The following is a 27,322-nucleotide window of genomic DNA, read 5'->3' on the forward strand; positions in this document are numbered from 1 at the left end:
AATTAGTACATTGTGTAAATCAGACTATAATTATTATGTGTTTTCATTTTCTTTAGGCTCTCGCAGTACTAGAGGAGCTCTTGGAGCATTAATGGCATGCCTAAGAACAGCCAGGGCTCACGGACACCTGGAACTTTCAAATATCATGAGCAGTGGTCTTGTATCCACTGAATGTATAAAACAGGGTCTAGTTCATCAGCACAATCAGGTAAAGGGGCAATGTTTTTTTTGTGTCTTTAAATTAGAATAATTGCTTTGATCCTAAACAGTGTCAGCATTGTTTTAAAAAAAAGGTATCATCACAGGTGCCTGTAACTCTTTTGTGGTTAACATCTAAATATCTTTCAGGTTTGCATTGATGCTTTAGGTTTACTTTGTGAAACCCATCGTAGCACGGAAATTGTGTCTATGGAAGAAATGCAGCTAATTCAGTTTTTTATGATGTACAACTTGAACAGCCAGTCTCCTTCAGTAAGGCAACAGATAGGTTCTTTACTGAGAAAGGTAATTTCAAAGTATAAGCAATGTCTAATGTGCATATTATGTTAGTTATATAGCATTTAAAAAAAAAATTCTACTGCATATGTTATGAAGTCGCTCATCAGAAAAAGTAGAAGGTCTAAGAACGGGACTGTGTTGTATGTGTTACCCAACTGCATGGTGATAAGTCATTGCAGGCAAGGATGGCTCAAACAAAAAATTGATAGGCACAGTAACTTGATCATGAATGGTAGTGAGTGTCACTTAACATGTCAGTGTATGCATACTTTACCGATAGCAAAGCAATGTGCCATGAACAGTGAACCTTGTGTTGCTGTGGACTAATGGTGTGCTTACATTAGACTTAACAGACCTCAGGCAAATTCCCAGTCACTTGATCAGCCTCAGCAACCTGACTTGGAAGACAAGGTAGGGGAATATTAGGAACAGTGTGACATGTGGTGTGCTACAGTCTGCAGGGACTGAGCGTGTCAGCATTGTGGAAGTTGCCAAGGTCACACGTAGATCATGGTAGAAAAGCTATGTATGTATGTATAAAGAACGTTTTGGAAGATGTTAATGGCAAAAGAAAACAGTGTGGAAGGAGAAAATAATTAATTAGAGATGGGGGAAAAATGAGGGAATAGGTTTGGTGGAAACAAAAGAGAAGTCCGTCTCTTTCCATTCCCAGCTGGTACAGACTGAGGAATGTGAGATGAAAAAATTGTGTTAGAGGGAGTGTCATAAGAAAGGAAATAATACTAGTGAGTAATAAAAGAGCTGGGGGAAGTACTCCTGGGCTGAGTCAAACTCTGTGAGGGACTCTAAAACTATAAAAATTATATGCGTTAATTGAGCTTGTTTTAGAGAGGAACATATGTTCCACAGAAAATGGGGAGGTGGGAGGAGAAGACTAGGCATGAATTTAAGGAGGAAGATAGAAGAAGGTGTTGGAGGTGCAGAGGGAGGGGAAAAAGGTTGGTCACGAGAGATGGGGAGCAAAAATTTGGTTTTGGAGTGGAGAGGGATCTGTTCTGTGTTAGACTGTATGCAAACTTTTTAAAAATTACAAGCATGATCTACAAAATAAGCCAAAACTCCCCCTTTCCCTTATTTAACTGTTAATGATTCTTGCCTTACCTATGTTTTGCTTTTGTTTTAAAAGTTATTTTGTAGGATACAAGAAAGTTCCCAGGTGCTTTATAAATTGGAGAAAAATAAAACCAAGCAAGAGTTACTTGAAAACTCAACTGAAAGGCATCCTTTGGGGATTTTGCAACAATATAAAGTAAGTTAGACTGCTAGAGATACAGATATAAGGGGTGGGATAGCATTTCTGAAATATAGTTCATTGTTCTTGAGAACACTTCTTGTTCAGTTAGGCTGTGTCTGTGTTACAAAATAGTGCAGTGCAGTGCAGAAGGAAGAAACCTGTAAAACAAAACAGTGCTGAGAAGCTTGTCCGCTCTGTATGTTCTTATGCAAGTTGATTTTGACTAAATGTTCTGTTGTCTCATGAACTGAGTGCCCATTAGTATTTGGAGAGTATCTTTAAAGGTTGATTTTGTCCAAAAGCAATAAAGATTATTTTCTGAGGGATAGCTTCACGATGTGACCTGGAACAACAATAAGTGGGGAGTGACTGGAGATGTACCCCCAGCCCAAACTAAAATTTCCAGCTAAATGTCCTGTCAGCTGCTAGCAGTTTAATAGTAAGTTTTAAGTGATGTGTGCTACTTGGGCTTGAAATAGAGATCTGTTGCGATTCAGCCTTTTCTAGATTTCCAGAATGATCAGTGAGAGAATGAATGACAGAGCTTCAGCACAAAGACTTCCGTATGAAGACTTCCTTTGTATTTATCCTTTATTCCTGTTTGAAGGCTCACATAACCAGTTTCTTTGTGTTAAGCTGTTTCTTGTCTTGAGTTCTGCTTTTCTTGTTCAACTAATTTTCAAGGTTTTGATACAATGGCAATCTTTTTGTGGGAGTGGGGAAGGGAAACTGTTTTTCTTTAAAAAAGCAAACAATTGTCCAGCCTTCACTGTATTGTAGGAAACAAGGAATTTGTCAGTACTATGAAGGTAGGCCTCCCATGCTTCCAAAATTAACTGGAAGGTCATAATTTTTTGGGTAACGTGTAAAGGCAGAATGTCCTGAATTCAGTTACTTTGTTTGTAGGGCAGCAAGTAAACTTAAAATTTTTCTTGTGATTTTCAGGATTTCTTGTCATCTGTATGTGACAGACTTTTTGAGGTACTATTTCCTGGTTCATCACATCCAACCAGATTTTCTGCACTAACTATTTTAGGATCAATAGCAGAAATATTTTCTGTTCCAAAAGGTGAGAAGTCTAATTTGTAGGCTGTAGGAATGGGAGGTATTGAAAAAGATTCTTTTATGCCAGCTAGTCAATTTATGTCAAAGTAAAATGGTATTCTTAGTCGTTAATTCTATGGCATCTCCTGTGTCGCTTTCATTTTACTTGAAGGAAGGATAGTAAGTTTTATTGGAAAATGGAATATTGAAGTAAATGCAAATATTTATGGCCTGTTGAATATATTCCATAAATTGGGATTTTCTTGCCTAGCCTGTTTTTCAGCAAGGTTTTTCAATTATTTTTTGTTACTATGACGAAAACTTTTGGACAAAATTCAATATATTTGATAATTTTACCCCCTTTTCCTGTTCTAACATCTTGATAATATGTAATTTAAAACACTGAAACTATAAAAACTCTTGACTGAAAAGGCTTGCATATCATCATAGTATTACTGTACTAAATAAGGAACAATTTAATTGGACAGTTTATGATGTTGTGCTGCTGTTACTTTAAATTTTCTTCACAGCGTTATGACAACCCTAATTCAAGAAGTATTAGTTAGAGCCTTGGAGTGTTGATGGTTTTGCTAAATCTCTGGATCATATGGCCAATGTAAAAGTATGTTTTAGTCTTAAATTGTAATTTATTTATTTTTTTTAAGAAATGAGACATGTAAGATAAAAGTTGATTTTGAGAGGGATGAAAAAATGCCATCTTGATAGATCTTTTCTCAAAACCCCTGATAAATCATGAACATATTAATTTTATTATTATGAGTTTGTGGTATGTTGTTGCTGCTTTTTTTTTTTAATAGAAAGTTGTTTTGAAAGTAATTTATAATAGCAACTTTAGGATTTCAGAAGCCTGACATTACTTCTATAAAGGAGATTTAGCTGCTGTTTTGTTCTGTGCTGTAATATGGTGCACTTATTTACATCTTAAAATTTCTGGCTTTAGATCAGTTGCCAGAAGTCATGACTCCTGTAAATCTAAATAAAAAGCAAAAAATTGTCATGGCTTCCATTTCAGGGGCTTATGCCTATGACAAAAAGAACCGCCAAAACTAAACCTGAAAACACACTTTTAAACCTCTTCTGAGAGGAATTATTTTCTACTACTACTTACTTCTAGGAAAAGAATCTTTAAGCAAAGCTAAAATAGAGGTTATTTTCAATGCTGAATTTAATGTGAATAAATGGGATTCTGTTTTTGTCAGTAAGTGACTTCCTGTATTACTGAGAGTCATTTTTTGGATGTGGTAGCCTTTTTTTGCAACAGTAAACATGACATTTAAGACCTTTTAAGAGAAGTAAGTAATATTAAAATAATGCTTTAGCTAAAATTTTACTGTAATGCTTCTTTTAGTATAGCTAAGCAAAATGCGAATACAGTGGTTATTCTGGAAAGAATTACAGCGAAACTATGTAAGGCATTGATTTCTTTGAACAGGCCAGGCCCAAGTTTTTCAGCTGGATCAGGAGATTGATTCTACTCGTGTCCGAACTTTGATCCAGTGTTTTACTAGTACTTTTGAGGAAGTAAAAGTTCTGGCATTTGGGCTTTTGATGAAAATACGTGATGTTGCACTTAATTTACAGGTAGGTAATTAAAAATGATTTAAAAGGAGTAATTTAGTGAAAGATGAATGTTCTGTATTATACCAGGTACTTGGGTTAGGTGCAAAGCATAATTCCTGAAAATCAGAAGTCAGTCTGCGTTGCCTGCGGTGGTGCTCATCTCTAGCATCTTTGATATGTTTTTAGACAGTTTCTGCCCTTACCTAAGGAGGATTGTTTTGCTAATGGATGAAGGAGTTGCGGAAGTACATTGGGTGTGACTATGAACTATCAGAGAAATAGTTAATGCAAGTTCCTCGCTTAGCTGTGACTTCCCTTTGTAAATGATTGTGGCATTTTGACTCGGTTACTCTTGCATTTTAAGAAATTCAGCTCTGTGTTTCTTTTCCTTTCTGATTGGTCTCAGATTTCATTATCTGATTGTCTTTTTTGACTTTTCCCAGCTTCTGCCCTTTGACTTGATACTATTTTTCTGTTTATCGCTTCATAAAACGTTACTTTTAAATTCGTAAGTACTGGTGAACAAATACGGCTTCCTGTTAAACTATGCTTCTCTGTGATGTCTGTTAGCAGATGAAACACAGTATTTTAAAAAAACCCAAACAACCCAAAACCCCAACCATCCTCCTGTGAAGTGTAGCATATTTGAATACTGCTTTATAAATGCCTGTCCCCATCCTCAGTGTGTATGTATTGTATCTCTGCTAAATACACATACATGCATGTTTTGAGTGTAAGGTAATCAGTGTACAAAATAAGTGTTTCCTAAGAAACACATACCAGAAACTTACTGAAAAGCAGGTTCTTAGATTCCAGGGTGCTAAGTAGCTTAATTAAATCAATATGGAAGCTCTGTAAAATGAACAATATTGGGTTTTTTTTCAGGATTCTGAAAATCTAGATCTCCTATTCCAAGCAGCGATGGATCTTAGCACAAGTACGAAGCCATACGATTGTGTCACTGCTTCATATTTATTGAACTTTTTAGTACATCATGAAGGACTACAGCGTATTTGTTTAGGTAAACGGGTTGAGCATAACCCCCAGACGGATGAAGACACATCAGTGAGTACAGTGGAGAAGAATACTTTATCAGGTAAGCTTTTGGGGAAATGAACCCCCATGTTTTTTATATTTATTTGAAACGCTACTGCTTTTCCTCAGGGCTTTTGGTAGGAGGCATAATGAATAAGAGATGCTTATTTCTAATAGGATTTTAAGTATATTTTGTTTTGCTGCTAAGAAGCCAGGTGCCTTAGTAAGACCTTAATCTAGTCCTGTTTATGTTGAGGCAAAAGAATGTTTGTAGAAGATGGCTTTCGTTACTATTTTGATCAGAGAGAATGTGACACTGAGGCCCTGGTAGCTAGCCTGATGAAGCTGTGCACATAAAGTGCAGGAAAAGAACCTCTGCTTCCTCTAAGAGCTTGCTCACCCAGAGCGAAGGCAGCTGTAGTTGATCTGTGTCGTGTTCCAGTACTTGATATTTGCAGTGCTGCCCCTTGGAGCTCTGTTCACTTGAAACCATTTATCCAAGTGGTTTGCAGTCCTGAACATATATTTCTGCAGTAATTAGGCTTTGCTTCCATGTGGAATATTTTTCTTTGGTTTAATGCCTCTGGATGAAAGCTGAGAGGCTCTAGATCTGGCGGATTTGGCAAATTTGTTAAACAGACTTCCTTCACCTTTCGTAATTTGCAATAAAACTAAAATCTTTAAATTAATTATTTGTAATAAAGCATTGGATATAATTTGTAGTAAACTCACTATTGTATACTTTTTGTGCCATTATTGGTTTCTCTAGAGATGCCTATTAATACTTTCTTCATATGCAGTGAAATCATGACTTTGAGACTTGGTTGTGATTGCCATAAATTAAGCAAATGCATTACTAACCTCATGTCTCACTGTTATAGAGTCTGTCCTGTTAGTTATCCGTAGTTCGTTATTTGAGTCTGTAATTAATTCTGATTCTAACATTGAGATGCCGCATGGTATAAATATAGATAAAATAGGCACATGTATTCTTGAAAATTGGGTGGGTGCTTTAGTGGCTAATGTAAGATTCAAATATTTAACTGTAACCTTCTGATTGTTAATATTCTGCTGAACTGTTTGTTGTATTAGTCTGGCTCTGAGGGTGAAGTCTGACTTTCAGTATGTGGTAGGTACCTTCTTTTGACTTCATCACGAGCTGTGGGATTGTCCCCGAGTATAAGATCTGGGCTGTGCTTTTCACAGCTGCTGTTTGATTCTGGTAGACAGACTAAACTGACTATAACAAATATTGCTGGAGTTTAGGTAACTGAAAATCAACTATAACTATTTAAATGACAAAAGAGTGAAAAGTGTAAACAAGGAAATTGCTATGCATTTTCTATTGAATTGTTGTGTAAACAGCCTTTATTCCTATTTCTTTAAAGCAGATCTGTTTCTTGGAAAATACAGTATATGTATGTATAATGCAAATACATATTTCTCTAAAAATTTTAGTTATCAAGCTTTTGTTGGTGAATGTTGAAGAAGAAATATTTCAAGCTAAGAAGTCTCTGCTTCAAGCAGCATCATCATTCCCAATGTATGGGAGAGTGCATTGTATAACTGGGGTTTTGCAGCAATTACCTTTTAAGTAAGTAAAACATACTGCTAAATAGTAAGTCGTAACTCTGTATTTAAGCACAGTGGAAGAGCTTCTCAGGAGAACATAAAAGCATACAGTGTTATTCGTAATGAAATCCAGTACCTGTGGCTTTTAGAACTCTTAACTGGCTGCTGCACTGTTTAGCTAGCTGTTGGATACTTCCTTTGTATGTGTTAAATTCAGGACTTTTCAGACTGTACCCTATTTATAGTTTTCATAAATACTGTTGCGGAAGCATTTGTAATTTCAGTTCTTTCTTTTAAATATGAAATTATTTTTAATTCATGTTGTGTTGGTTTTTGTTTGTGATTTTGTTGTTTTTTGGTGTTTTTTTTTTTTAAGTAACTTGACATTGGTAACTGAATGGAAGGAAATGGTGGCCAGGCTCATTCTGATGTCATACAGACTCTCTGCTGTAGTATCACCAGTGGTGCAGAGCTCATCACCAGAAGGTCTTATTCCAATGGATAGTGATTCAGGTAAACAAACAAACAAAACCCCAAAAGAATTCTGTTAAAACCTGGAGCTCCTGAAGTTCTGTTTGTCTTACAGCAATTCAGAACTAGAGCTAGCACTCATCCCTTTCAATTTCTCATTTTATGGCATAATCTTAACCCACTCTTTTAAATTTCCAATTGAGGTTGTCTTGACTTCTTCACAAAAAAAACCACCGAAACATTTCCAGATTGTGTTGTTGCATCTGTTTCAAAACAGATGACTGCAAAGTCCAGTTTTCTTTCTTCCTTAATGCTCGTAATCACCATAGTTTTATATTTGTTTTTCAGTGCTAATAGCTTTCTTTTGTACTTACATTATCCAAAAGGAATTATATTTGTATAAAGAACTGGAAGTAGAAAACAAAGCTATCTTAAATATTCCTCTTTTTCAATGTGTAGAAAGTGTGGGCCGTCTGCAGATGATCCTTCATGAGATACAACCCCAGGACACGAATGATTATTTTATGCAAGCAAAAATTTTGAAAGAACACTGCAAAGTAGAGCCTGAAAAGCTGTCTGACCACAGGCCAGTGGAAAATATTTGTACAGAAATGAGAGGTAAATCCAATGGTGTATTAGTAATTAAATCAAGATATTCTTTATACAGCAGGCATTTTACGTGGGTGATCAAAATTGGAAGTTACTTGCTCTGTACAGTGTTTCAGTTCTTCAATAAATCTGTCAGAAGCTAGTTATTCATGAGCACGGTTTTAAAGACTAATTCACTGTGTTTCTGGAAGATTGTGGTTAATCTCTCTTAGAGCACAAGTGAAAATGAGTTGTTTTGATATTGGCCTAGACTCTATTGCCTTAACTGCACTTGGCTAGGTAATCTTTAACACCTTTTCTGTCAAGCAGCACTTTTAATACGTTTCTTGTTGGAAGGTGTTAGTGTGATTTCCCTCTCCAGTGTACACAAGACTAGAGGGAAATATGTTCACGCAGTAAAACTTGTTGCATGAAATTACATAAGCAGAAGCTTCCATTTGAAAGATTGCAGTGGTAAAATGTTAGATAGTATTTGTCTACTTTAATGAATAGCAGCTGTGAAATTGAGCCTTACACTGATAAAGAAATTGTAAACTTTGGCGTATTTAATGTATGCCAGAATAAATTTATAGAATCTCTGTACATTTTTAAATTTAATAGTTTATGCAAGCTTTTAAAGTCTTAAATATTTGAACTTTCTTTCCTCACATGTTTTTTCCTATGTTTAAAGTATTTTTGGTTGGGCCATAAGTTTTGTTTCATGAAAAATAGTCTGTAACTATGTTGAAGTGGCACAGTGGCCACCAGATGGGGATGTTGCGTTAGAAATGTGATGCCTTTGCAAGGCCTCTTCTTATGGGGGCACCTGGGTTGAAAACCAAGTAACATACAGTGAGTGATGGATTGATGATTGGAGTTTGTTAGAGTCTGGCTCCAAAGTTGTAGGTGTTTGTATAGTTCAGTGTGCAGGTGAATACCAATTGTGACCAAAAGACTTGTACTCTTTAAAATAGCAGTTTCCTGGTAAAATGGTATACTGCTGCCATGGAATAAAATACAGTGAGTGTTCAGGAGTGGAAGCAATTAGGGTCAGCAAAACTGAATTATCTTTTTGTTTAGCAAGTTTAGAAATTTTTTCATAGTTAACTGTGTTTTGTAAGAAGATCAGGATAAATTAAATTTAAATTGCAAGTCTATGTTTGAGAACCATGAGTTACACTACTACATTTATTGGTTTTTATTTTTAAGGTAAAGAAAGGCAAACATGTGACGTCACAGCTCAGATGGTTCTTGTGTGTTGCTGGAGAAGCATGAAGGAAGTATCTCTGCTCTTAGGGACACTGTGTAAACTTTTGCCTTCACAGGCTACATCTGAACCTTCAGATGGGTTGATTACTGTAGAACAGGTAGGGAAGTAATTTTTATTATAAACCCTTCACTTTTGGGGTGGTGGTGGGAGGAAGACAGTCTTCAGAAAACTTTTTTCTTAAATCCGCATGCTGTTTGGGAAAGGTTTTTTGGTTTTTTATTGTCATGTTCTGGTCATGGTTTTGTTTTATTATACTTGGTTAACAGTCTACTTTTTGATAAAGTGGTATTCAAAGGGCATAACTATAGTAGTAACAGAGAAGTGAAGAAATTACACGTAGTTAACAAACTCCAGGAATACTCATTCTAATTGTATTGGGTTATTTATAAGATGTATGCTGTCTTTGGGGATACCAATGCCAACCTGCCTCCCTCCCTCCCCCCATGTCTCTCTCTCTCTCAGTATATATTAGGCATTAATAGAGTTGCTAAAAATCTTCTAAACTGACTTCATATTCAAAGTGCTTTTTGTTTCATTTTGCACTCTAGATGTTGAGATTTTACTAAAGCTCTTCATTAATTGAACTTTTAATCAGTAATTCTGAAAGTCAAACATGCTGACTAGTCGTAGTCTTCTCCTCCATAGGAGACTGAATTATGAATAATTTTTCTGTAATATGACTCTCTTTTTCCTCTAATTTTTTTGATTTAAGAGATCAGAAATGTTAATATGCCATCTGGGTCTCTTGTAGAATGTTGAGTGCAGTGTTTACAAGAAATTAGATTACCACAGGCATTTATTTGGGAAATATTTTGTGTTTATTAAATTTCTGTTTTTAATTGATGACCTTTTCATTTCCATATGGTTTCAACAAAACCAGTCTCTACATGGAATATTGAAATATGCAAGACATACTACTTTTTAACCTCTTTTTCTTTCCAACAGAAAATACTTACTTAGTTTTTCCTTAGGTGTTAGAACTTTCCATCTTAAAATACATAATAGTATAATGTACTGCAGATCTTATTTCTTATGTTATCTGATGTTGTGCTGCCATGGAAATAATATTGGTATCTATTCTTGCATTGTCTCTAGCCTTCATGTTTTCATCTGGTTAACAGCTGTGCTTGTATTGTTGCAGAGGTCTGGAGGGTAGATGAGAGAACAGATACGTGTTTCCACCATTATGTTCCTTAATCTGCTCCAAGTCAAAAAGAAACTGGTATTTTAGAATGAGTCAGCTCTAGCTTGTAGCATCTCTATCTTTATTTAGAAAACAGACATTAAGAGTTGCCCTTTCAGAAATGATGTTATTAAGCAACATATCTTCTTTCCCTATAGATGCCTTGTTAGATTCTTTATGCTTCTGATGTCTTTCTGTAAAACAGAATGTCTAATTTGAAGAATGCTAATTGATGAGAAGTCAGTCTGAAATCCTGATTTTCCTCAGGCTTTCAATGAAATACACAAGGAAATACAGTTTGGCTGAATGTATAACAATTATAGGAAAAAGTGGGGGCATTTTCTCTCCACTTTTTGTAACTTGAATTACCGTATTGTACAAAAAAAAAAAAAAAGGGGTTTCATCATAAATGACTAGAAATGTCAATACCAGAACTGCTGTGGCTTCAGGCTTTTATTAAATACTTTTCAGTGTTGAGAAATAAAAGAATTGGATTTTGGTATCTTACGCATGTAAAGCTTTCCCTTAAAGTTGCCCATTCTTTTTCTTTATTCTGTAGGTATTAAAAGAGATTTAAGAATACAGAGGGGGGGAAGACTTGAGAGAAACCTTGATCATACTGCCTTGAGTCAGGGCTAAGTATTTGCTGAGAAAAATCTGGTGGCACCACTTGCCATTCTGTGTCATCCTGTTGCAAAGCCTTCCTTGCCCTGTATCTTGCTTCATGTCTAGATCAGTAACTGTGTTAAATTGTACCTTATGGGATCAGTGTTATTGCCGCAATTTATTCACGCAAAAGGTCCCAGTGATAGTGATCAAAATACTGTATTTGAAAAATAGTGTATCTGAACTGGCAGTCTTCAAAGCCTAAGCCATTTTGTGATGGCTGCTTTGCCTTTAAAAATAGACATAGGAATAGACATCTGGAAGAATCTCTGTATTTAAATACATATTCTACTTTTCATTCTCTATCTAACCCTTAAAGCCTGGAGATGGCAGGCTCAAAGCTTTGCCTGTTAAGACAGTCAATACAAACACTATCACGTCCTAGTAACCACTACATCATCAACAAAATGATACCTAATGAAGACTGTGTGTTGATTTTGTCATATGACCTGCAAATCATGAGACAGTGCTCCAAGCCTGGAGGAACTTCTAGCTCTTCCTTAAACTCCTGTTTATCTCGCCTATGAAGTTTTAAGATGATTTTGGGAGATAAGCTTGCCAGAGCTGTATACCAAAGTGAAAAGCAACAGGCAGCAGAAGTAAAGACAGTGCTGTCACAATGCCAGGTGTTCTGCTTGTATTAACTCAACAGTCAGAGCGATCTGAACCCTTGTGGTTGGAACACTGAAGTATACAGAAGCCTTTCAAGACAATCTTCAGTACTTGTTACTTATTTGTGCCACTGGTGCAGAAGTGTGGCTCCCATTGCTGCGTTGGAGTTTGTTCTATTCAAGGAAGACTTTAAAACTAACAAACAAAAACCCCAAACCCACCAAAAGACGACTCTTATCCAGTTCTTAATGTAATCAGTCTATCTCCTCTGGAGGTCAGTATGGTTGCCAATAGTTCACTGGCTACTAGTTGTTTCTAACTGTGAGATGCTTTTGCAGTTCTTTATGGGTTTTAAAGCCATCTTCTCCTAATGGTTTGAAAAAAATACCCCCTAGAATGCAGGACCCTGCTTTAGTGTCATCTTATTGCCAGGAAAATAAGATATGGAGGCACAAATGTACCAACTGTTTGTCAGATCACTTTTGGAACCTCTTGTACAGAATTTATGTCTTGAATACTGAGATTCTTGGTCTTAGCAGTGAGCATAGCCCTGTAAATTGTTGTTTGTTGCCTTAGTAAGACTAACCTGTTGTAACTCTAGTATTTTTGACCAAGATGATCAAATGTATTTAAGATATTTGCTCCCTACTCCACATTTGAGTATTTTAACTTGAACTGGGGTGTTATTTCCCGTGCAAGCAAAGTTGGTAGGGTCACCTTTTCTTACAGTTGCTGTGGATCTTCCTGGTGATGTAGAAAATACGAATTCCTTGACTTGTTTTTCATCCTGACATATGAAGTACTGGTTTTATGACACAGGAAAGCCGGATGCCCATGGATGGCATGATGCTATTAGACAAGAATCCGTGCTTATGCACTTGCCTCAGGATCAGCCCTATGTCATTTGCGAGAACTGAGTTATGGCAGTGCTTTTTCTTCAAAATCTGGCCTATGAGTGGAAATTAATATATCAGTGTTCAGTTTGCACTAAGCTTCTAGTCAATGTGGCTGTTGCAAAAAGGTCAGAAATATAAATAGTAAAGTTGAAAGTTACGTGACACCACACTTCCCCCCCCCCCCCCATCCATATGAATTATTCTAGAAACGTAAGGGGGATGGTAGAACAGGACAGTAATTTGATTTGCATGTGTATGGTTTTCTTGGTTTGGTTTTGTTTACACACCTGGAGAGTTGGTCTGTCTGTGGGTCAGTTCCTTCTGAAAAAAGGGCACTCACTCCTGCTTTTGGGCTAGAAAGCTGAAACCCTGTAGTTACATAACCTAGCTTAAAATCCGTTTGGAAAAATAACTGGTTTAGCTCAAATATCTCCAATTATTGTTTGTTTCACGTTAGGTTTTAGCTGGAGGAAACAATAAGTAGACTTAGTCTCCAGTTTTTGGTTTTGGTTTTTTTTTTTTTAATTATTACAACCTCATTGTTTGGGTAATATGAATTACTTAACAGCAGGCTGGAAAACCATATAGCTGGATATGACATTAACTTCTCTGACATCTTAATTATTTGTCAGACTATTAAAGTATGTTATTTTATAAATAACAATAAGCAGAATTTTATAAGAAACTTGACATGATTTTATGCTTGGTTCTATAGAAGAGGTTTGAAGAACCTTTTGCTGAAGAACTCTTAGGAAATATTCCTGAAGAAAATTTTGCATGATAGAATTAAGTATGTGCTATGTGTTTTAAACAGTTTATATCGGAAGTTTGATTTAGACCTTGAAAGTTAATGAGAATTAGAGAAAGTTAATGAGAATTAGAGAAAAGATAAAAAAGCATACTGCTGCACACAATCTCATTCTATAAAAATATAAGTTTCTAAACAGCTTTAAAAATTTGGTATCCTGGTGGAGCTCTAGGAAGTGACTATCGTTGAAAGTTTAGTTACAGCATTTAGGTTTTTGAGACTTTTAAATGTAGGTCTCATTACTACATACATACAACATCTTTTTTGTTTTAAAATTGTTTCTAGTAGTCAAAGAAAATTATGTAGAGTCCTAGAACCTTAAAAATAGCTAAGGTAGATTTGTTTCCCTTTGACACAACTTTTGAAGTTTGAATTTCTTATCTGTCTCAGATATTTTTGTAGATGTTTTTTCTGCCGTTATGATTTAGTAGGTATTTTCTTTGGGATTTTAGGTTAGAGTGAAGGCAAACAAGAAGGATTCTAAGTTTGTTTCCTCTGAAAATCAGAGTTGTCCTTTTCTTTTCTTAAAATTAGAGAGTGTTCCTCTTGGACAAATAGCTTATTTTATGTCATTTTTTTTTTTTGTCCTTTTTTAAGAACATAGCGCTATCCCTGTAACCTGAAAAATAGAGTATAATATTTGTTATCCTTAAAGTAAGTGGTTTTTTATGATAGGCCTTCTAGTTGCTTTTTGCTTGTCAGTGGCTTTTCCAATCAGGGGAAGGATCGCTGCTTTTAATTGCAGAAGTATGTTACATATATAAATGAATTGTCTATATAGAATTTCAAATAGCTTTTTTTCTTTTTTAGGTTAAAAATATTGGGGATTACTTTAAACATCATCTGCTGCAATCGAGACACAGGGGTGCATTTGAATTGGCATATGCTGGCTTTGTGCAACTTACGGAAATGCTTTCCAGGTAGAAGATGGACAACTTACTATGTTTACAATGTAATAGTTTTACCAAACTGCAGCATTGATCCTGAAATTGGCTGTGCAAGCAGATCCTTGATTTCATGTGGATTTTATTTGAGTTTGGTGTTGGCATGATTATGACATTAGTTACATGATGTCTGTGACTTGGACTGTGATACTTATGGTTAGAGATGGTGCTTAGGAATTGAAAGACAATACAGACATTTAATGCTTGCTGCATTTTTCTCCATTCCTGGCATGTTAGTTTACTGAACAGCTCTCAAGAGCTCTTGGGAAAAGAAGAGTGTCGAATTCTTCCCCCCCACCCCCCTTTCCCCAGCCCTTTATGAAAATGAATGCCAGACTTTTTGTTTCAGCCAGGATGTTTTCCTGGAAACTTTTATTACTTGTCACTGAGTTGCATATTCTGACATTTGGAAGACTACCTGGCAGTGCATCACAAGATGTGATATGCAATCTTTTCAGTTTTTTTTCTTTCTCTCTCCCCTTGCAACTTTATACTTTCCTAGAAGAACTAAATGAGCAGAGTTGTCCTGAGGTCTGGGCAAGAGCGTTGGAATTTCCATTACGTGCTTAGTTACCTATTTCAAGTGTTGGTCATGTTCTTTTGTGATATGTAGTGATTATATCATAGCCAGTTTTTAAGAAGACAAACCAAAACCTCTGCTGACTTCGTGGGTTTTGGTGGCTTTATTTAAATGTAGTTTTTAGAAAGACCAGTCAAATTTTCAATTTGAAGTACCTGTATTTTCACACCAATGCCAGGTTAAGTAACCCGATGTTCCCCTTTGCCCCAAGTGGGACAGTTTGATGCACTGATCTGTTTCTTGTTTATTTTGGAGTTGTGGAGGAAAGAAGAGGGGGTAGTTCCTTTCGGTTTGTTGGTTTGTTTTTTTTAAGTAAAAATAAATTTGGTGATGGAAACAGTTTTGGTGTTTCTAGTACACGCCAGCTGCCTGACCAGGTTCACCATGTCTCCCCTCAGATAGTTTTCCCAACAGAACTGCGGGTTGGTCTCTGGTGTGGCATGTCAGTGGGGTAGCTGCGTATAGGTACAAGCACTGCTACAGAAATTGGTATTTGACACATTATGGCCTTCATTCTGTATGCCAGTGAGATGTTAAACTGTAAGCCACGGTTCTGTGGGTGATGTATTTGTGGAAGGTACGTTATTTCCTTTTATATGCTAGCAATCTGAAGCATTTTAAATTGGCCTGAGTAGTTTGTTGAGAGCTCACACAACCTTACTTTACACTTGATTATTTACTTAACAAGGAAAAAAAGAAATCAATGTGTGATACTGTTCTTATCTTTTTGCCTGTCTATATACATTATATACATTTGTGTAAATGTTGTTTTCTTTTTCTATACTATGAAAACTTGGTTCAGGAAGATTTAAGGTGATGTATCAGATGATTGCCTGGTGACAACCTTTTGTGCTGGCTTCTTACTAACATCCCTGCTGGGCTAGATCTTTTCTATTTTCAGTGCTGTGAGTCTTGAGAGTGTGAGTGAGAAAAAGCTTGCCAAGATGAGTGACTGGAAACATACTATGGACAACAGTTGAGGTGGTCCCACTTATCTGGGCAACTTTCTAGAGAAGTGGTTGTGTTGTCTTATCAGTTAGGGTATCTAATTTGAATGGGCTACAGAACAGACATTTTATACTTTTGATTTTTCCAAGTCAAGTACAAAACATTGTTCTGCTCTCTGCTGCATACTTCTGGCTGCTGTTAATAGATACTTCAGCACACTATGCACTATTTCACACAGTCTCCTGAATTGGACACTGCACTTGCAGTAGTGGGGTTTTTTAATTAAAAAAAAAAAAAAGGCAATGCCCACTCCAGCTGTAAAATCCTTCATTCTTTTCAGTGCTTCTCTTGCAGGCCTCTGACAGCATAATTTAAGACTTTCTATATCATTATCTAAACTTAGTCTCATATGTGAAACTTGCCTTTTTTTTTTTCCAAAGGCAGAAATAAGTTCAGATAACAAAAAACTAACAAGTTAAGGCACTGGTCATCTTTTGAGACATAACAATGACAAATTAAAATATGTTGTGCCAAAAGCTGGTATTTTCATATTGGGTAACACTTCTTTGAATGTTCATTAAATTAATACAGTATTCCAAATAAAGTAAGCTGTTAACAGTATAGAATGCATAGAAACAGTAGTTGAATATTGAAGGATGTTAACCGTAGGTATGTTGTGTGTTACTATAAACATGTTGATGCAAAAAAAATTTCCATGATTAAGTTGTGCAATCCTCTTTAGTTGCAAAGGATTTATTCCTCCCATCAGATTGAAGAGAGTCTGGCCATCAGAGTAATACTGTTTAAAAAAAAGTTAAGGTATTTCACGTAGAGCAAGTACTCCTTTGGGAAAAGCCAGTTTAAAAGAAACAGAGAACAGCTCTGTGCAAATACATTTGTTTCAATGAAAGAAGATATTTGCCAGGAAATATAGATCTCAAGGCTAATATTTGTATTTAAAATGAAGGAGAAAGGAGACTGATATCAGAATAGCCAATGACTCTTTGGTTTGGTACTCCTGGGATACGAGGAGTATCTTGGGGCTCTTCTCCAGAATGGGTGAGTTGTCTCTCAGCGATTGCAGTTGCCTTGCAGGTCTGTTGAGTGTCCCAGAGTCTTTCCATTTACCCTGATACAGCTGAGGGGCTCCACTCTGCAGGTAAATCCAAACTGGCCTACCTCTCTCCGTAGCTGCGAGGCTCACGAACAGTCTTGAAGCATGTGTACCAGACTCTATATTTATTTACTGCAGCATCCACAAATACCAGAGGAGAAAACCTTTGTCTGGGGCAGCTTATAGTAATGTACAGCTTAAACATGATACCTTGTTGAACAGAATTGAACTTAAGACCTACAGGGGCATCATTGACACTTTAATTCATTCTCTAAGACCCAGTGAAAAATCTGTCACTAAGGCTGTACCAAATCTCTTTGCATGCTTTTATGAAAGACTCCAGTTGAACATGGTCCTCCACTTTTATAGCCAAACATTTTCTTAAAAATTTATACTGGAATATTTACCATCTGAGCTTGCTTTTAGCTATACAACTCTTAAATACCAGTCTTTGTAAGAACCAAGAGTAGACTTCTTTCTAGACAGAGCCATGGTATTCAGACCTGTCTGAGTTAGTGGTGAAAGAAAAATCTTTCCTCCGCAGAGATTTCTTATGAACCTGATGAAATTTGATCTCTGTCTTGATATTTGGATGTAAATTGCTGAGTCTGCTCTAAGTATGCAAGTTACCATTCTTCCTTTTCCCTGTTCATATTCCTTCTGGGGGTGTAATGCTCCCTTTATCGTGCCTGCTTAGTATTGTCTGTGGCTGCACCTTCAGAAAACCATGCAGTTACAAAACAAGCAATGTTCATATCAATGAAATAAGCAATTTTTTAGAAAAAATATTTTCTTGTCACAGACCCTGAGGAATTATAAATACTCATTTAGTACAATAACATGGTGGTTGGGGAAAGTACCCAGAAGCCTCTGGGTATCTGTCTTAAACTTGAATCTCCCATAATACTTATAAATACCCAAGCAGTTTGTCTGTTCCAAATGCTGTTTTGCCTATTTTGCTTTTATTTCATTTAGTGAAGCTTTTCTGACAGATCAAGTAGAACATGAAGATTTCTGTAAATCTCAAAACCGTGGTGTTGCATAGCTGTAGCTGTAGTGCATTGTTTCACTAAAGTTGCAGGATGCAAGGGGAAAGTTTGGGAAGAGTTATGTCATATAGCACAATGTGTTTATTTAGGAATAATGTATTTTGAACATTTTTAAATGTTCAAATTGGAGCTTAAATTAAACTCGGTGAGCACAATTTTCTGTATATGCAACAAGTTAGGACTATATCATACAGTTTTCTGGAAAACTGTAATGATAAAGAAAAACCCTGCTTTGCTTTTACAAATGTTTAATCCAGTATCAGTGGAAATTACTCATCTGTACCTAGCAGTGTCTGATCTTCTGTAATATTTCTGTTGGGGAGCTGGGAGTAGACCCTCCTAATCCTTTGCAGTAAACTCTGCCTCATTTTGTTGCTCTGAAGTGGCTGTTAACTCTTTGCCTTCCCAGGCCCTTATGGTCTGCTATGAAGACTTCTTTTAAAATTTAAAAATCATGGATGGGCTTTCTAGTGGAATGTACTAGAACTGTCACTAACTTCTCAGGAAAAGTATAATCAGATGTGAAGGAAAGAGTCTAAAATGGAGAGAAATAAATGGTGGGGGGGGAACTGTTCTTAGTATTGTGATGGTTGTGGCGTTGGGAAGTACACTGTATAATGAAGTACAAGATACAATGTTCAGGCACTGCTCAGTTCAAAGACTGGTTAATTTTTAACTCTGTTCATAATCACACCCACCCCCCCCACCCCACCCCTCACCCCCCCAATTTCTTTTCCTACTTGGTGAAAGAGAGAGATAGGGGTTATGATACTGCCTCTGAAATTTTGAGGCCACCCAAGGTTCTCTCTGCTCTGCTTTACTGCTAGAGAAACCTCAAACCAGCACCTTTCTCAATGCACCTACATAATTTGGAAAATTTTGGTTCATTTAGAGAGATGCTGTGAAAAATAGGATGCAGGTGGAAGGACTTTGTAGTTTCAGAGGACTTGTTCTTAAAAGTAGACATTTTCTAGGGTGACTTATACTTGAATAGTAATGTATTTCTGAGGCGAGATTCTTGTCTCCTTATTTGTCTGAGAAGTGCCAGGGGCAGTATGGAGACTAGCTTTATAAAGAATAGGAGTCACATTACTTACGTGAAAAAGAATAATACTACAGGTCTACTGACAGAGGAAAAATGGTGAAAGAAAACCTCTTTTTCCCCAGATAATGACTGATTACAGCGATTGGAAACACTGAATTCTGGATATAGCCATGTAGAAACTGCATCTGGTCACGTGAATTTTATGCCACTAACCGCTGACATCCAAGAAGGCCAAATTCAAGATTGACCCTTTGTTCTTAACACACCATTAATTTTGGATAGGAGAAAATACAGCCATATGAGTTAGGGAAAGGGGTTTAGCTTTAACTTTGGATTGTTAGGCTTTTTGCACTCATTGATACTGACCACAGAAAGGGTTTGGGGCATGTATGAAATTATTATAACCGGCAGAAGGACAGACAGAAATTTGTGGAAAAACACTTACTGTACTGCATCTTAAGTAATTTGTGTATCAAGTTACTGTGTTATATTTTAATTATCAGTGCTATTTCTTTGATCTGGTAAAAATAATTACTATTTCATTCTGGAAAATGACATTTGAGCTTGAGACCACCATTTTTACATTGTAAAGCTTCATTATTCTTAAAATTTAGGGCCACCTGCTTCTTAAGACAATATTCTTCTTGCCAGACCATAAGGAGATGGAGCTGCCAAATTTAAGGGAGTAGTCATCTCCATTGCAAAGTCAATAGTCTCTAATGTTTCTAACCTTAAAGCAATAACACTTTCACCTTTTTTCTAAAAAAAAAAAAAAGTGCCTTGGTGGGTGACTGAACAAGGTAGAATTACTTGTGGCAAGATCAAAGCAATACAGTTTTAAGGGAGTCTGAAGTTTATTGGATTTCAGTGTATTTCTTCTCTTTCTACTACTACTGAAGGGGGAAAATCCCCTCAGTTTACTTAAGAATAAAATATTTGGTATGCTACGTAGCAACTTTTAAATATTTCTTTAATGCTTTACTTTGTGTTCATCTGCACCACAGCAGATGTGGATGTCTTGTGGGATGTTTAATACTAAGATAACATACTGAAGAGAGATGAGCACTGTTCTTTGCATTACTAAATGAAGACATTTAAATTCTGCTTACCTAGGGAGGTAAGACCAGCTGCACACATGATCAGAAGTAGTAACTTTTGCATTGATGTGGATGAAGAGAACTGCGAAGTAGAGTCTTGCTGCAGAGACCCACGGAGGAGATCTGTGATAAGTTTTGTGTGGTCTCAAACCTAGAATTGCATCCTCCTTGTGTACTCAAAAGCGAGCAAAGGAACATGTCCTGAAAGTAATCAGGGGAAGCTAATTATCAGCAGCAGAAAGAGAAAAGTCAAAGAAAAGAGAACTCACTGTTAGTTTCCAGATTAATTGGATTGCTTCTGTCATGGGCTTGGGGCAGGAAGCGCCTTTCTTTTATGCCATGGTGTGAGGTGACATAGCCCTTGTGAAGCCATGTTTCTCTTGCATTCTGGACTGATGGTTTGCATCCTGGCTGCTGTTTTGAGGAGGCACTGCCCTTAAAAAATGAGAAGGCCTGGCAGCAGTGTAGGAAACCTGTGGTGGAAATCCTAATGGAATTACTGAAGAGTAAGAAGTCTGCTGTGTCTTCTGCTGACCTGTCTGGCACTTCCTGTGACCTCTGTTTTCTGCATTGCTAGTTTTCTGTTTATTTTGTAAAAGAAGGAAAGGAGGGTTTTGCTACACATTAAAGCCTCATTTATTGTTCGGTATCAGGTTTTAAGCCTACCTAAATTCTTGTTTTAATAAGATGAGGGTAAAGAAGGAGAGAGTAGGTGTAGACCTTCCATTAGATTTTGGTTTTCATATCAGTACCTGCTGCCTTTTGGCTTTTCTTTTAAATTCTTTATTTCAGTCACCTAGGTAGAAAACTTGATTGTAGTCTTACCATAAAGTCTCACTACTTAGTCATGAATTTAATTATAGTTTATATTTTTAGGTAAGGCAAGTCCTGCATGGTTGAGATAACTGCAATTGTATTGCCCACAGTGATTAATTCTTTCTTCTACTCTGAATCGCGTGTCAAACCAGTGTGGCAGGTTTTAATAATAACGTCCCGTTAATAGAAATTTTTGTAACAATGAATGATCCTTTTGGAACATTGACATAAGATTAATGAGCTGGTCTTGCACACTGAATATGATACATTTCATTGAACTGATCAGCACCAGCAATTGAAGTAGACTTGAGTTTTGCTTGTCCTTGGAAGTCCTTTGCTTTCAGGTAATGCTGAGGTTTATAGCTGCAGAGGAGGAGTATTTTGATGACAGGAGAGCAGTTAGGTGCTTTACCAAAAGTTTGATGGATGTAGTATTTTAAAAAGAGCAGTATGTCTTGTTTTTCATTCCTTCTACTGCTCTGAGGTTTGCAGGGGTATTTACATAATATGTACTTACTGTGGGGGACTTCAGTTTTGTTTTGTATGGTTATAACCATAATTGTATATGTTAGTTAATGTAAGGGTCACGCATCAGCTACTGTGTGACAACAAAGATAAGAATTTGTGAAGTGTCACTTCCTACACAGTGACTGATGTGCATATGTCTTTGTTTTCCTTCTCCAGAACAGGATAATAGCTCTTGGCAGAAGAGAATAGTTGCAGTGCTGAAGCACAGAATCCTGTTTTCTGTTCACTGAAATTTCTTTTACTAGTGGCACTTAATAAGTAGGGTTAATACAATTTGTACCAACATTGGAAAAATGTACAATTCCTTTGTAAGTTTCTGTCATATTGCTTAAAAAAATCTGTGTATATGCTTGGAGATGTTCATGTACAGTAAGAAATATTTCTTAAGGTCATTAAATGCTTTCTTTGACTCTGTCCTAGATTCTTATGTATTTGTTTCATGTAGATGTAACAGTGAGAGTCTGTGCAAGATGCCAGAGCAGTGGCTAAGCTGTGTGTTAGAAGAGATCAAATCTTGTGATCCTTCATCTACACTATGTGCAACCAGACGTAGTGCGGGAATTCCATTCTACATACAGGTACCAACTAATGTTATTATGCCTGACTTAATTTATTTTCATGTCCTTTCTTCATGTCCTTTCTGGTGAATACACTTACGTATTTATTTGTTTTTCTTAATTCAACCGCTTTTGGTCAAACAGTTACTTTTTTTATACAGACTTTGATTGCCTTTGTGCAACCAAGCAGCCGAATATAATTAAACCATGTTTGGCACTGTTTAGCACTGCAGTTCTATTGACTCTTGAGATTTTTGGCTTGAGGTAGATTTGAATAGCATTTCAAAAGACTGAGCTTAGGCTCTGTGTGGCCGTTGTAATAATCCTGGCAAATTCATAAATTAGTTCACAGATTAAGTAACGCTCTGTTAACCATGTAACTCTGTGCTGCTTCCATGTGAAGTGGGAAGGTGGTAAAATATGAACAGACCATCATAGAATTGTAAAATGGTGGCCTAGAAAATACTACAAAGAACTTGGGAAATCCACTCAACGTTAATAAAGCAGGATCAAGTAAGAGAGTCACACTAACTGGTGTTGGCTGACAGTCTTGAGTGCAATGAATGAGTAGGTTACTGAAGATCTATCTGTGAGAGTGGGGCCAGGCTCCCACAGTCTTCCCACTCCTGTTACCATCAGCTCCACACATCCCAGCCTCTGGCTTCTGCTAAGTTCAGAACTGATGGCTGATCGGCTGGCTGGCAGCATTTTGTCTCAGCTCGAGGTACCACCTCCTACTGAGGATGCTCGTCTGCATCGTTGTGGGGTCAGTCGCTGCAGAGTTAGTGCTGCAGTTTACACTTAAACTGTTTCCATTCCTTCGCTCCTTAAAGTGGCCATGATTGCTTTCCCCTAAATTAACCTCCATCATTTTAATTTTTGACCAGTTTTCTAAGACAGGAGTCCAGGATTAACTACATGATTTGTAACTTTCTCCGCTCGCTGAAGTATAGTCTCAAGCGTGTTCCAAGAATCTGAGGGACTGCTGAGAGCAAGCTCTCTCTGCCAGAGTAATTCATCTTGCTTGTTTTCCACTCCGAATTTGCCCTGAGAAAGTTGAGGCAGCCTGCTTCTGTCTGACCTCTCTTAAGTCAGTCACAGCCTGCTCCTGGCTTCACTAGATGTCTGTGTGCTAGGCAGCAGAGATCAGAAGTAGGGCTCTGGTTTTAGAGGCAATTTTCCTTTTCAATTTCAGCAGTTAATGATCTTTCCCTTTTATATCTGTAAGTTGTCTGCAAAATGAATTTGGTGTTTTCATGTCTTCTGGTTTCCCCCTTCTCACCACAAAGCTTGAATCCAGTAGGCATTAGCTAGCATTAATCCTGAGAATGTGAAAAAACAAACATGTTTGAATCAATTTTTCATGTAAAAAGTTACACTGTCTAATGTAAGGACTAGGTGGACCCAACAGTATCCCACTGCAGAAAATGTGTGTAGTCTGCAGTTGGCCTACATTACTGAGTCCATATGGCAAAGCTTGCGCTGTGCTATAGCTGTTTGGATAAACAGGTCAGATGCTTCTGTTTTGACAGCTCTGGAAGAGTACGAAGTTATTTTAGTCAATTATGAGAAGGTTTGAAATGAACATTGGGATTAGTCTGAAATAATCTATTTTCAAATTGCAATTTTATTGTAAAGAGAGGTGATAGTGTTCTTTGGCAGTAATTCTGAATGTGCCTGTAGCACTCGGTAAAATGGATTAAGCCGTAAATAGCATGTTGCATTTAGATAATAAAAATACAAGTTGTAATGCATATCCTAACAGTACTATAATAAGGTTATTTTATTAATGCATAAAATTGAGACTCAGTGTGGTCTCATTGCCATCTGCTTCCTGTGACATTTACTCTTGTTTAACTAAAACACATCTGTTTTAATGATAATATGTAATTTTTAAGGTTATGAGCATTTTAAATGACCTATTTAAAATAGAAATATTATTACTAGCAGTACAAGGGTGCAGCTCTAATTAGTGGGTGATGAAATAGTGGGGAAATACTAGTTACAGCTTTAACATTCTTTAGGGTATGAAATTTTAGTCTTCAGTTCATTCTCCTCTATTTTATACTTCAGGAATACTTTTGTTTCCTCTCTGTCCCATTGTTAAAGGTACTGATATACTGACAGTGACTACTTGTGGGTTGCTGCGTAACCTCTATACTTCATTCGGCTTGCAGTTGATCCAGTTGGTTGTTCTTATGTGATACAAAGTACTGTTAAATATCTTGTTTGAACTGATGCTGAACAGACTCTCAGCCTCAAAACACAAATGGATAATAATTTTTTATTAGAAATAAGTGATTTATGATTATCCATTTGTACTAAGTTGGACAAATTCAACAAGAGCTACTAGCCAGGAAGAGAAAGACTGTTGTAACTCCAGTCCTGAATTTTAGAGGACTAAATTAGAGGATTTTCATCTCAGCTGGATATCCTACCCATTGAACTACTGTTTGGAGATGGATGCATCTCTTCTCTCCTTTTAAAAATGTGCTGCTTGTTTTATCCTGTTCTGCAAACCAGGATTTATATTTTAACTAGCCCATGCCATCTTAAATATGTATGTTATTAAAGTAAAAAAATGTCCATACTAGGAAATGTAAGTATGTATAATATGGCAGATACTTTTGCTGTAATATTGATACTATGATTTTTTGGTGTGTGATAAATTATTATCTGTTATATACAAGCAAATATTCTTAGGCAGATGGATAGTGCATGAACAAAATTTTCTTACTGAAACATTGAATGCTAAGAGGCTTTGAACAAAATGTTAACAGTTAAAACTGAAACTTTTTGCAAATTTTTCTTTAGTCCTTGTGTATGGTCAGAAGCTAGGCTATCCTATGGTAAATATAGGAATGTGGAGCAGAACTGGTAGTGAAAAAATGGCTAGAAACACCTGGGTTTTTTTCTTATTTTCTTTTTTTTTAAACTTTCTGTAGGCTTTGTTAGCTTCGGAACCAAAGAAGAGCAAAACAGATTTGCTGAAAATGACAATGAAAGAATTGATGTCTTTGGCTGCACCTTTGAATGAATCGTCAAGTGTAATTCCACAGGTAAAATACAGCCTCTCATCAGAAGGCAAATGTCAAAAAAGTGTTTGTGTTACTTCAAGCAGTTAAGGAAATTTGTGTGTGCTTTTTAATAAGGATGTTTTGTTTTTATTATCTATAGCTAAATTTTAAACTGTGTGTGCATGTGCAGAGGTTATGAAGCCACTGGAATTTGCAGGTGCATAAGATACTAAAAAATGGATTGGGCATAATTTCAGAGGTTTTTTCCTAGTACAGCAAACACAGTCATATTGATTTTGAATTTACATGATCAGTTTACTGCCTGTAGTATATTATAGATGAGTAATTTCCTTTTTATAAGGAAATTAACAAGCAAGCATTTGTTTACATGTAGAGTTGTATAAATCATATTGTGTGCAGTAAAATACTACATGAAAAGTGATTTTATGCATACTTAGTAACTTCTAAAACTTAAATATATACATTTGGAATGCATAAAAATTTTATTTTAAAGTCAAGATCTTTGTCTTCAAAATGTTGTTATCAAATGCTTAATCTTTCTGTTTGTAAGTGCAAGCCATAATTTGTTGACAATACATAAAAGTATGTTCTGATGGCTCTGCCAGATCTTCTGCTGGTATAAATTTATGTAGCCTTGTCAAAGTCTGTGAAGCTACACAGATTACCACCTTCCCCTACAGAGAGTAGAGAAATATCACAAAATGCTCCATATGGTGAAGCAAGCCTGGCTGTCAGTTTTAGCTTAATATTGTCCTCCTGTGAGTTGTAGTTTATTTTTTCTCACAGTATCTACAGCATGTCAAGAATGTAGGAAAAGATGATTCTAAACTTTGAAAGTTATTTTTACAGCTATGATAAGCTAAGGAAAAAAGAATGCTGTGGCCTTTGCTTGCAATGCCTGGACTGTACTTGTTAGGGGAATATATTTTTAAACTGTAATTGATTTTAACAGTGTTTACTGCTACACTGTTTTAATGTATCTTTTAATAGCAGTATTTTTGTCTTTAATATGAAAATAATCCATATGCACAATTACACCACTTTATTTTTGTTTCGCCTGTTCACTGCTGTAATTAACATACATTAAATTTAAGATATTTTCCAATGAATATATATTTTTCTTGTATTTCTTCTACCCCCACAGGTTCATGCTTTAAATATCCTTCGGGCACTGTTCAGGGATACACGTTTAGGTGAAAACATCATGCCTTATGTTGCAGATGGAATACAGGCAGCAATTCTAGGTTTTACGTCACCTGTCTGGGCAGTAAGTTAATTCTTAATTTTGCCTCTCTAACAGGATATGGAGCGGTGCTGTTCAGTGAAGCTTTGGTCATTTTTATAAATGGCAGCACCACGATTTTCTGGAATATTACATGGTGTAATATTTTAAGGTACAATAAAGAATAATGTAGACCTGAAAAAAAGTAGTCGTTTTGTCACGTTTTTTGATTTTACTTCATTTTTCTGTAATGTGAAGTGCTCATACTGACAAAGAGTAAGGAAAAAGATTGCCTTATAGATAAAAATATATCTGGCTGTTAAATTTTGAGTCAGTGCACCTAGCTAGTAAGGGGTGCATTTACATTCATTCGCACTGTTACTTTGCTTTTCAATAAAAGATAGTATTCCATATGGCATATTTAAGTAGCACGTACCATGATCTGCCTTACGTATGGGTGAATGCTTTGAACCACTAGAAATCTGGATGTATCCCTTATATTAAAGATGGACATCTCTGAAAAATCTGAACTTTCTATTAGTGCCATCTTGATTAAGAGGAACCATGGTCTGAATTAATTGTTTCCATGTGCTGACCTCTGAACAGTAGGCATGCTCTGTCCTTTCTGACTGTACATTAGTGGCTGTATTTAAAAATATTATTACATTTCAAAGGGATTTTTAAAACCTAGTTCATGTTCTTTTTTTCTTCCTTTAGGTAAGAAATTCATCTACCCTTCTTTTTAGTGCTCTGATTACAAGAATTTTTGGGGTTAAAAGAGGGAAAGATGAAAATGCCAAAAAAAATAGGTAAGCTTCACTTGGTACCATTTGTAAGTTTGCAAAACATGACCTTAGCCAACAACAATTTGAAAATGTTGCTTGCTTTATGGATATATTTGAATC

At 36.4% G+C, this 27,322-nt stretch overlaps 1 protein-coding gene across 9 annotated transcripts in view; it reads left to right on the forward strand.

Annotated features, from left to right (window-relative positions):
- The window catches only part of THADA (THADA armadillo repeat containing), a 167,905-nt gene that overhangs the window by 10,954 nt on the left and 129,629 nt on the right, over positions 1 to 27,322 (forward strand). For 6 of the 9 annotated variants that reach the window (XR_012628254.1, XM_074863584.1, XM_074863586.1 and 3 more), the window contains exons 12-26: positions 57 to 208; positions 349 to 504; positions 1,646 to 1,768; positions 2,699 to 2,822; positions 4,251 to 4,399; positions 5,264 to 5,474; positions 6,872 to 7,007; positions 7,362 to 7,498; positions 7,916 to 8,074; positions 9,254 to 9,411; positions 14,290 to 14,399; positions 22,046 to 22,178; positions 25,103 to 25,216; positions 26,340 to 26,462; positions 27,135 to 27,226. Coding sequence is in view for 7 of the 9 variants with exons in the window: in XM_074863584.1 (XP_074719685.1) it covers positions 57 to 208; positions 349 to 504; positions 1,646 to 1,768; positions 2,699 to 2,822; positions 4,251 to 4,399; positions 5,264 to 5,474; positions 6,872 to 7,007; positions 7,362 to 7,498; positions 7,916 to 8,074; positions 9,254 to 9,411; positions 14,290 to 14,399; positions 22,046 to 22,178; positions 25,103 to 25,216; positions 26,340 to 26,462; positions 27,135 to 27,226 (2,077 nt within the window). In the remaining 2 variants the exon portion in view is untranslated. Of the gene's footprint in view, positions 1 to 56; positions 209 to 348; positions 505 to 1,645; positions 1,769 to 2,698; positions 2,823 to 4,250; positions 4,400 to 5,263; positions 5,475 to 6,871; positions 7,008 to 7,361; positions 7,499 to 7,915; positions 8,075 to 9,253; positions 9,412 to 11,056; positions 12,050 to 14,289; positions 14,400 to 22,045; positions 22,179 to 25,102; positions 25,217 to 26,339; positions 26,463 to 26,495; positions 26,577 to 27,134; positions 27,227 to 27,322 lie in introns of those variants that run through there. The other 3 variants (XM_074863589.1, XR_012628255.1, XM_074863590.1) reach the window with 3 other exon arrangements.

The sequence above is a fragment of the Strix uralensis genome, chromosome 3 (assembly GCF_047716275.1).
Source record: "Strix uralensis isolate ZFMK-TIS-50842 chromosome 3, bStrUra1, whole genome shotgun sequence".
Taxonomy (NCBI): Eukaryota; Metazoa; Chordata; class Aves; order Strigiformes; family Strigidae; genus Strix; species Strix uralensis.